The sequence below is a fragment of the Fopius arisanus genome, unplaced genomic scaffold, assembly GCF_000806365.1.
Source record: "Fopius arisanus strain USDA-PBARC FA_bdor unplaced genomic scaffold, ASM80636v1 scaffold00059, whole genome shotgun sequence".
Lineage (NCBI taxonomy): Eukaryota > Metazoa > Arthropoda > Insecta > Hymenoptera > Braconidae > Fopius > Fopius arisanus.
Genome location: NW_011887798.1, coordinates 642,601 through 653,522, shown reverse-complemented (window position 1 = coordinate 653,522; position 10,922 = coordinate 642,601). Strand labels below are relative to the sequence as shown.

The 10,922-nt window shown below is 46.4% G+C and overlaps 3 protein-coding genes across 4 annotated transcripts; 1 reads left to right on the top strand and 2 right to left on the bottom strand.

Annotated features, from left to right (window-relative positions):
* Positions 1-234: 234 nt before the first annotated feature.
* On the bottom strand, positions 235-3,001 carry cbc (crowded by cid). Of its 2 annotated transcripts, XM_011308342.1 has the most exons (4): positions 2,919-3,001; positions 2,129-2,298; positions 782-1,839; positions 235-421 (listed from the first exon to the last, which is right to left on the bottom strand). In XM_011308342.1, the coding sequence occupies exons 2-4, from the start codon at positions 2,225-2,227 to the stop codon at positions 310-312; spliced, it is 1,269 nt and encodes a 422-aa protein (XP_011306644.1). In that variant the 5' UTR covers positions 2,228-2,298; positions 2,919-3,001; the 3' UTR covers positions 235-309. The 2 variants fall into 2 exon arrangements, with proteins under 2 accessions (XP_011306644.1, XP_011306643.1); XM_011308341.1 differs by lacking the exon at positions 2,919-3,001 and having other exon boundaries at positions 2,129-2,496.
* Positions 2,957-9,485, top strand: rod (rough deal). Its single transcript, XM_011308343.1, has 2 exons — positions 2,957-3,221; positions 3,628-9,485. Exons 1-2 carry the CDS (start codon positions 3,042-3,044, stop codon positions 9,376-9,378), a joined length of 5,931 nt encoding a protein of 1,976 aa, XP_011306645.1. The 5' UTR covers positions 2,957-3,041; the 3' UTR covers positions 9,379-9,485.
* Positions 9,430-10,808, bottom strand: LOC105268629 (uncharacterized). Its single transcript, XM_011308344.1, has 4 exons — positions 10,585-10,808; positions 10,050-10,204; positions 9,920-9,992; positions 9,430-9,700 (listed from the first exon to the last, which is right to left on the bottom strand). Exons 1-4 carry the CDS (start codon positions 10,804-10,806, stop codon positions 9,509-9,511), a joined length of 642 nt encoding a protein of 213 aa, XP_011306646.1. The 5' UTR covers positions 10,807-10,808; the 3' UTR covers positions 9,430-9,508.
* Positions 10,809-10,922: the final 114 nt, after the last annotated feature.

Here is a 10,922-nt window from a genome sequence, read left to right as displayed (position 1 = left end):
CACATAATGTCAAAAGAGGTGGCACTATATTTCCCGCGTTTCAGAACCTTCGAATGGGTTTGAAAATTTCAAGCAAAAATCGAGATTTTGAATCAGGAGCGCAGAATGGTGGAGGAGGTGGCACAATATTGTTCGCCAATAGCTAAATATTTATGTAATAATAATAACTATTTAAATAAAACGATAAAATGTTGAATTAAGTCTCAATTTATTCAATAATTATAATTACAGTAGAGGTTTAGCTTCGTACAAAAATTCATGATTTTCATTTTCAATTTACAATTAAATAATTATGTACAATAACGCCTGTCAGTGGCTGTCCATAAACTGAATATCCGAGAGCAGAAGAACTGTGTTGGGCAGAGGTCGAGGCTGGGGACTCAGGACTGTGATCGTCTGCCTGTCGACATCTACGTTCGTCCTGCAAAAGAAAAAAACGTTTAATATTTATATTTATTTTGAGAACCGTCACTTCCACAGTAAAATGCAAGAGGAAAATTTTATGGAATATTCAATTCCCCACAAATTATTCCTCTACCATTTTTCACTAAAGCCTAAGGTCACCGAGATATTTCCAAAAACCGTAACAATTTCCACTACTCCAAAATAATTGTCTCATAACCTTGATACCAATTTCCGAAATATCTCCGAAACCATTGAGTTTACAAAAAAAACCGATAAGACATTTTTTTCGTAGAATTAAATTCCCGAAAAAAAAGTCCCCGAGTACTTTCCTCTAAACTCCAACCGACGAAAGATAAAAGCGATTAAAGCTACTCACACACAGACGAATCCAGCGACGTTAGTCTGCACGACGTCATCTTCAGGAGAATCAGCAAAAGAAACGGACAGTAGATGATGAAGAAGACTGGGTCCAGGTGTGACAGCAACGAGCTTAGTGAGATTGTCCTCAGCCTTCATTCCAAGAGGCATGCACGATGCAGGTAGAACAGGAGCTCCAATTTTATAAATCCTAGCTTCACTCCACTTCACCTCAAAGCTGTGCGGATAAAGTGGAGTCTTGGATCCATAGAAGTACTCCCTGACCCTCTGATCCCGTGACTCACTCCTCATCGTCTGACTCCTCTCGACGACTCCTCCACTCTTAGGTAAAAACACAACCTTGACGAATTCCGGCATTCCCCTGACGAGTTCGTTGTAGAGCCTCTCCTGATCCAGAACAAGAATGGCATCGACCTCGAATGCTTGTGCAGCGTGTGTGAGAAGTTTATAGCCACCGCCCTTGACCCATCCACATGTATTGATAACAATACCCGATGCTTTGGCCTTCTTGTTCGCCTGGAGTCTGTCAGCGCATACCTCAGCCAGCCTCGTCACCAGGAGATTGTAGAGGGCGATATTGCTACTTGGAGATTTGTGACCAAAGTGGAAGACAAGGGGTGCCTGCTGAGAGAATCCCTCGACAACGTTTGAGGGCCTCTCCACCAGAAGTGCCCCAAGGGTACCAGGTACTGCTATGTGACCCTGACCAACGTCCAGGTCGACGAATATGGGGCGTCTTCCCATTCTCACACCGTAATTCAAGAGGATTCTACACAGAGTTGATTTACCCACGTCTGAGGGACCCACTACCATCGTAATTGGACCCCTCGAGTCCTTTTTCTCAGCTGCGTCTCGCATTCGCTCCATCGCCGCGTGACAATTCAAGTAGATACCCATTGGCGTCTCTTTTGCGATGTAACTCACGTCTGTTTTACCCGTTATCTCCAGGGTACATCCTTGCCACGTGAATATCGCCACTTTAGCACCGAAGCCGAAGTTATATTTCTTGTTTTTCACCAGCTCTGTGCCAAAGACTTCTGCTAGACCCGATTTCAGCTGAGGGAAAACATTTAGGTTATTAATGAGGTTAACTATTAGAATTAAAAAATTAATATCTCCTTATTCAACGATGCCATTTAGATAAATCAGGTTGCATTTTAAGACTGCGAAAATACCTTTGAATGAAAAAAAAAATCGTGCAATTTCACTATGCCGATTTCGAGTTATTAAAGGTTGAAAATCGGGAGTGGAATTATTCGATTTTTTTTAAAAATTTATTTTGGGTTTTAGGCTCGGAGATTTGGGTGATTATTTAATTGTTCTATTGCGAGTGTTTCTTGTTTACCTCGAGTGTCACCTTATCGTTCTTGCTCTCGACCTCGAACCGCAACTCGCAGTCGGGATCGAGTTTGAATTCTTGGACGGCAGGCGTTTCATTCGTCATAACGTCGATTTCAGTTGGTCGGAATGCTACTCAATCAGTTTCGAGACCTTTGATAGGTTATAAATTCAAAACTATGAAAACAACAAACAGGAATATCACACGCAACGCTAACCTCCGAACTGTTGCTTGGTATACTGAAGAATGACGCTAGGGGAGATGGACGCCTGCGTAGTTGAGTCGTGGCGCATGCGCGACATTTGCAATACGCATGCGTGATCTTTGGAATACGCATGCGCGACATTTGCAATACGCATGCGTGACATTTGGAATACGCATGCGTCGATCTTAGAATACGCATGCGTCAACCTTAGAATACGCATGCGTAACATTTGCAATACGCATGCGTAACATTTGGAATACGTGTACGTAATGTTTGCAATACGCATGCGTAATATTTGCAATACGCATGCGTAACATTTGCAATACGCATGCGTGATACTTGCAATACGCATGCGTAATCTTCGGAATACGTGTACGTAATATTTGCAATACGCATGCGTAACATTTGCAATACGCATGCGTATTCTAAAATTCACGCATGCGTATTCTAAAATTCACGCATGCGTATTCCAAACGTCACGCATGCGTATTCCAAATGTTACGCATGCGTATTGCAAATGTTACGCATGCGTATCACAGGTTTTACGCATGTGTAGTGAACTGTTGGGACTGTTTGAAAGTTTTAACGTACTTGTAGCAAATTGTGACTTTTCCTTGTGCAATCGCGTCCAGAAAATGATTTAGCCCGCTGGAAAATCCGCTGAAGACATAAATGATCGTGGAGTAGTGCGAAAAACCACAGCAAATTGGCGAAATGGTGCACTGGACGAGAGTGATCTCCGGATTTGACGCTGAGGACGAAACCGTGAATTTTGGTGCTCGAACAGTGGCAGAACACGATGGAGCTATTTACGAGACCTGGACTAGGGCGACGATTCAATGTGACAGCCCGGAGGAGCCTCAGCCAGGTCTCCAGGGTCATGAAGAGCCTCAGGTAAGAAATTCCTGGGAAAAATCGAAGCAAAAGAGATTATTATAATTACTGCTGTTGCGGTTTTTCGCAAATATCTCTAAAACCGTTGGCCTTAGGCGAAAACACCAGAGGACTTTTTTGTAGAATATTTTATCCCGCACAAAAAATCCTTCTGACATTTTCTTCAAAATCATCAGATTCTCGAGATACTCTCCGAAAACCCCGACAATAATTTTGACATGATGTGAATTGCTTTACTAACCTGGTGACAATTTTCTGGATATCTCGGAAACCGTTGAGCCCACGAAAAAAAGTGACAAGAGATTATAGCCGCAGAATTAAATTCCACACAAAAAAACTTTAACGCATTTTTCTCTAAACCAAGTGGTTCTGCCAAAAAAAAACAACACTCGATTAAATTTTGCAGGCGCCCCCAAGAGTTCACGCCTCCTTCGAGCACACGTTCCTCTGCATCTCGGTGGACAACTCGCTGACGATTTTCTCCGACGACTCTTGTCAGGAGATCCTCACGAGCATCGGGTTCGACTCTCCAGTGACGAGCTATACTGTCTCATCCTCAGAGCTTCTGTTCGCAGCGATTGCCCCAGGTATTATCCACTGCTTCAACCTCTCCCTGGGATCCAAGCAGCTCTTCTGCCTGGACCTGGAGTCCTACAACTGCGACACAATCATCCACCTGTCCCTGAAGGAGGAAGGAAGCACCCTGGCCCTGACAATGGTCACCTCCTCGGGGAAGATCCTCATACACCCGTCGATAAATCCGTGCGAGAAAATCGACCTCTCAAAAATAAAAATTCTGTCAGAGAGCTCTCCAATTTCCTCGGCCTCATTCACCCCCAGAGAGAAATCCCTGGTCACCCTCGGGGACGAGGTCCTCCTCCACACCAGAAAGATCTCCTGCCCCCTGAAGTCCCTCCCCTATCGCTACAAAAAACTCCAGTTCTTCGAGAACTACTCAGGAATGATCGCCCTGAGGAGCGATGGAGCCCTTTCCATCGTCTGCCGATTGACTCTCCTCTCGAAAAAAATTCACAACGGTCCCATCGAGGACTTCGTCGTGATCCCCGAGGCGACAGACCACCACCTCCTGGTGTTGATGACTCCCCAGCCCTCCGAGGATACCACGTCCCTCCACTTAATGAGTTATCCAGACTTCCAGGTGAAGTTCTCGATGGTGGTACCCAGGGATTGCTACCTGGTGGATCTTAACCACATCGTGGATCACTTGATCTTCCTGGAGGGGGCAAGAAACCAGCGGGGAGTGATTGACACCATCAGGATCAAAGCAATCGAGGAGAGTTCCCCCGAGTTTCGACTCCAGAGGCTCCTGAGACGACAAAAATTCGAGGAAGCCAGAGAATTCTCCAGGAAATTTGGTCTCGACGAGGAGATGGTGTTCCACGCGGAGGCCAGAATGCTAATGGAGCGACTCCAGCCGTCAGTGCACTCCAAGGAATTCGTCGATGTGAATTTCTTCCTGGAGACGTTGGATAAAATAAAAGACGTGGAATTTGTTTACGAGTGCTGCAAAAACGCCCTGACGAGGGATTACCAGGAGACACGACGACTCCTGACGTACTCTAGAAGGAGAATTGTGGAATACCTCAGCTCAGGGTGCCAGCAATCCCAGGAATCGCTCTCAAGACTTCTCCACCAGGTGTCAGAGACCCTGAGAAGACTGGAAACCTTCGAGTTAATCCACACGTCCCACAGCATCGACGACTGGAACCGATTTTCAAGGTCAAATCTCCTGGAGGAATGCAGGAGATACCTGACGCTGGGCGAGATGGACTCAGCAGCTCTCCTCTGGATTCGTCACACACCCTTTCCCCAGATGACTAACTCCAGCATTGAGCACCTCCTGGAGGCAATTCCCGAAGCTCTGGAGCCATCGTCCCTGTGGCCATGGCTCCACCACTTCATTCCCTCAGCTACTGCTCTCATACCCACAAGCCTCCCATCGATTCTCCAGTGGTCCCTCAAGAGAACCAGATCCCTGGAGATCTACCACAGAGACTCGTGGCCCAGGATCGGCCTGGAATTCGCCGAGGGACTCGTCTCGATGCTCCAATTCGAGGAGTACAACGTGTGCTTTCAATTTCACCAGCAGTACGCCTCCAAGGACTCCCATCTGATGATGCTCCAGAGGCTGGTGCAGGCGATGTCTGATCTCCAGGATCTCAAGACGAAATATAAAATCATGATACCCCTGGGGATCTACCTGGGGGATCCCACAGACGTAATTCATCTTCTTCTCAACAAGATTCACATCGACGAGATTCCCTCGTTGATGATTAATTTCGTCCAGCAGTACATGATGAACAACTCCCTGAGAAATGATCAGGTGTTGTCGTCGTACGTTGGAAAAATTCTCAAGATGTCCAAGGGCTGGTGGATGTGGGAGAGAGCACCCTGGGACAAAAGACTGGCAGTCGTCATTGGACATATTCACAACGTTCAGAATAAACTCCAGCAGGTGCTCGAGGTACTCAAGAAGGCGCCAGTCCCCTGGTCCCCAGCTGTCTCTGGACTTGCTGAGGAGAGCTGCAGGTGTGATCATCCCCTGGTGGGGCAGATAAGAATCGAGAGCAGCTCGGTGGCTGTTAAATTAATCATGAAGAAGTACGGATTCGCCCACGTCGGCCTCACCCCGAACCTCTACCACAGAATAATCCGTGAGGATCGTGACAGCATGATCGAGGACCTCCTGGAGTTGACGAAAAACGATCAGAAGAATAAACAGAAGAGGATAATGGGAGTCTGTGTTAGTTATCACCTGAGGACAGGTGACCTGGACAAGGTGACGAGGATTCTAGAGGCTCTCGAGGATGAGATCTTCGATTTCTGCTGCAAACACATCATCAATGATCTCCAGGTGAGGCTCAACAACTTCGGGGAGTTCGAGGATCCCTCCCTGGGATTCTACGTCGAGATCCTGGGGCCCCTGTCGAGACTATCGAAGAGCAACGATGACACCCTGAAGAGGATCCCCCACCTGAGAGCAATTTATGTCTTGAAGACTCAATTCAAAATTTCTCTCAACGTTCGCGATTATTTCTCCAGTAAAAAACAGATCCTCCTAGAGTTCATCTCGGGTCTCATTGAGATTGGTGACCCGGGAGAGGAAATCCTGAGACAGCTCGACCGAGTCTCAAGCCTCCTGGGGCTCCCCAAATTATCAGGGGTGTACGAGTACTTCGAAGCAACGAAAAATGTGAAAGTTCTCCAGGAGTTTTTGATAAATCGTGTGAGCACGTGGGACATCCTGAACCCCGATGAGTGCCAGATGTCCTTGAGGATGATCTCCCAGGTGATGCTGGAAGCAGAGGACGATCCCATACTGGCCAGAGCCCTGAAGACTCTCATCTCAACAATATCCATGTGCTCTCCCACCGAAGATTTACCCCACGTCCTAGATTCCCTGATTGACATAAACTCGTACAATGAAGCTGTCAGCCACCCCCGAGAGCTCCAGGAGACGTCTCTTTACCCCATTTACAGGGACGCCTCGATATCCTCCGGTGACGTTCTCATCCCTTATCTCAAGGATCTCCTCGCTCTGTCCTGTCATCACGAGAATAATTCCAGTAATAATTCAATTCACGCGGAGATGCTCGTCGTCAGGAGGAGTTTGGCCGTGAGAACTCGGGGTCTTATGAACGAGCACCACGATCTCGCAGTCCTAAAGATCCTCACCTCTATGTACCTGAGGATGTCCTCACTATTACCCAAGAGCGAGGCGATGCTCCAGGAGGTTAAATCGATCCTCAACACGTGCAACTCGATGATGCTGAAGAAGGTAATCGATGCCATCGTCTTCGACGTCCACCTGGGGCTTGTCTGTCTCTTCAGCCTCCCCAGGAGCAACTCCCTGAAGCTCCTGGAGCATTGCGGACAGCTGTACGAGAACGACCAGCGACGAGATCGTGTGATAAAGGAGCTCAGCTACGAGTACTTCAGGTTGACGAATAACATGGTGCAGATAGAGGCATTGAAATCATCGAGACTCCTCCACAACTGGGCTCAGAGGCTCGCCACCTGTGGTGTCCCCTACAGGGAAGTCATCACCAGCAGTAACGAGGACAAAAGAAATATCTTGAAGAGAATAATGACCTCGAAGAAGCCTGACACTCTGGAGGTCCTCAGGGATTTTTGCCAGGACTTTGGATTCATATTCACTGACTGTTGTCTCAGCTACCTGGAAATTCTCCTCACCACGTGGGAGCCAGAGTTGAGGAGGCATGAGGGTCACCAGCCATCCACCTTGAAGATCGATGATAAACAGGTAAAAGAATTGATCGTGGAGTCGAAAAAAGTGGCTGCAGAGATCGAGGACAAGACAGCCATGAAGAAGTACCTGGTGGATGCCCTGACAACTCCGTCCTTCAACATGTATCACTACGAGGTCTTCTTGATTGCCCTGGAGATCGCTGAGATGAATGATAAAATTGACTGGATCAGTCATTTGTGTTTCCTCCAGAATTACACGAGAATTGGTAAGCCTACGGAGGTGGAGACAGATGCCTGGTTGAACTGGTGTCAGGAGCCACAGCTACCAGAGATCGCCAAGTGGAGACTTCCATTTTTTCCAAGGGTTGATTTCAAAATTGTCATGCCTGAGCTCAATCTCAAGACTTATGAGCTGTGGCTGAGTATCGCTCCAGTCCTAGGGATATCCACTCCCAACATCTGCACCCTGGCAGTGAGAAACTCAACGAACGACGCCTGGGAGACCTCCAGGGGACTCTCCACCACGTGGTCAGTCAATTCAAGGAACTCAGGACTTCTCAAGGACATCAAGAAGTGCCTGGAGTGCATGAAAGGTGTCGATAGACTCATGTATGGAACAGCTTCTCTGTATTACGTTGTAAATCACACACCACCTGGTGCAGACCTCGTGGCAGCTGCCAAGGAGTGTTTCCTGTACATGGAGGAGTGGAAGGAGTTGTGCGGCGACGAGGCAGATCCTGCCAACAAATTCCCCAGGATCAAGGAGAAATACGTGATCAATACCTCGAAGCACATCTTGCATTCCTATGGTCTCGGACTCCCGGAGTACCTCAACCTCGTGGATCGACACGAGGAGTTGATAATTTCTCTCTACAAAGACCCCTCCATTCCCCAGAGATACAGAAGTGCCACTCGTCATCGTCCTGACATCAATTCAGCTGTTGACGCCCTGGGGGAGGTTCTCCCCCTAAATCTCCACAAGATCCGGGGAAATTTACTCTCCGATTGGCTTCAACCTGAGTCCTGTGAGACGAAAAACGACAGCATCACAGCGGTATTTCGAGAGGATCACGACGATACATTCACCACTGATGACAATCTCCTGAGAGCGTGCTACGTCGTCTCGGGGAAATCCGAGTTCATTCATTACCTGGTGCACGTTGCCTTTGATGAGAAGGAGAATTACAATGCTGGAGTGAGATTCAGATCTCTCAGAGTCATCCAGTCCCTCACCGACGAGGCCGAGCTCCAGAGTTACACGAAAATCAATCGCGAGCAGTTTCACCAGCACATGAAGAGCCTCCAGTACCTCACGGAGCTCCAGAGGCTGGGGATTGGGTACAGCGTCAGTGGATTCGAGAGCTGCTCCAAGCAAAAACTCGTTCAGGTACTGGTGAACAGTCAGTTCGGGGTGGCCAGGGCCCTGGGACTCATCCCCCAGATATTTCTGGACTTTGGTCTCGAGGATTTCGATGTCCTCGATGCCGCCTTGGGGCGAATGGTCAGGATGGGGCTCGTCAAGGAGCTCAAGAGGAGTCTCATGATTCTCTCTGGACTCGATCGACTTGTTAATTACTCTGGATACATCTCTGCTTGGCAACTTGTTATTTCGGATGGGCTCGCAAGGCTCGGGAATGGCGAGGCTATCCAGGACGCCGTTGATGCCCTCAGGATGCTCCATGCATGTCCAGTTGTTCATAAAATCGAGTTCCAGGACGTCGTGGAGGGCTGCCTCAAGAGCAGAATTCACGTTGCTGCAGCTCTCCTTCAGTTCCTGGGGGAGGAGCTCAGGGAAAAGGTTCTGGAGAGGATCTGCAGGGGTGGAGAGCTCCACAGGGCAATCCAAGGGCTCAAGGAACTCGCTGGGAAGGGCGTCCTGGGCATCGGACCAACTCTCGTGATGCTCCAGGAATTCTCCAAGAACTGAAGACTTCTGTTAATTGCATGTGATCATTTTTTTTTTCTTTTCAACGAGCAATTAATGATGTAAATGAAAATTCGAGATTATATTTTGTACAGATATTTACAGGCGAATCAATGATTTTGTAGATTTTATTTTAGTCTGATGTCTCCAGCTTGTAGGAGTCCATGTAGTCGTCCACCACAAGGTTCTTCTCTCGGAGGATTTTTAATTTTATCGTGTCGACATTCAGTTTTGCGTCCAGAATTGTTATTCGGGTTACGATCGTGAATTTCGGATTTTTGGGGCTCGGGCCGACGATAAAGTCGATCACGTCGTTGATGGCCACCTGGGGGATAATCATAATTTGTTTACAATTATCCAATTGTTTTTGGAGAAAAAAATTGTTTCTGCTTGAGGTTATGTCATTATTCAATTAGGAAAACTAATTGTTCACGAATAATTGTGGACAAACATTTTTTGGTGGAGAATAATTAGTTTCAGTGGATTACGAATATGATATTAATTAATTTGTGATTAATTTGGGATGATAATGAGAAAAACTCACTTGATACCCTTTCTTCAGGACTTTTTCACTGTTCACACGGATTTTACTCTCGTAGAGAGCTACATCTGCTTGACTAAACGCAAAATCAGAGTTGTTATAAACAATTAAATATTTAATTCAATTGACGTACCTCCTGGCAATTCCAAGTGCAGCTTTGACGACTGCGTCGATTCTCATTGAACTAGTACTCGGGGTAATTATTTTATTATTCTTTCCATGAGCCAATAACTGCATTTCCTCGTCGTCTTTGTCCTCCAGGTCTTCATCCTCCTCTCGATGTTGTCCCTGTAAATGTTTCCAGGCAAATATGAACGACAGGAGTGAAAAAGCGTGAGAGAATACTATATTATGCAACGAGTGCGTAATGGATTTCTTGGCTCGTGGGAGGGTTGTAACACGAGCTGAAAGCGAGTTTTACAATTCCACGAGTCAAAACATCCATAACGCACTTGTTTCGTACACTATTTTATGTCATTGGACCCGTAATCCGATTCTATCGAGCAAAGTGAGGTTAGAATCGCCTTACTACGGGCACCTATGCCATAAAATTCACTATTTAGCTGTCACTTTTTCAATTGGGAGTTGTAATTTCCTCGTAACCAATTGATTAATTAATTAATTATGTAATTATTTATCATTTAGAGATTTGTGGTGGTTTTTCATACCTTTTTACTGCTCCTGTTGTGTTTCCATCGTCGGAACGTGCAATTTAGGTTATGATTGAGACAAAGGGAATCTCTTGAGGCGTCACTGAATTTATTAACTCTATTTTCAGTACTAATGTTAATATTACCACAGAATATTCCATGAATTGGTCTGGTATTATTAATAATAATCACTCTTTGCTCCAAATGCCGGAAACACCGAGACAACACGTGAGATACCATCGCCATTTTGTTTGTAAATAAAGCGCGCGCGTTTGGAGGTCAGTTCAAAAATATGAATTCCTGGAAACTAAATAAAAACGTCAAATCACTCAGCAAAATTATTGAATTAACAATAA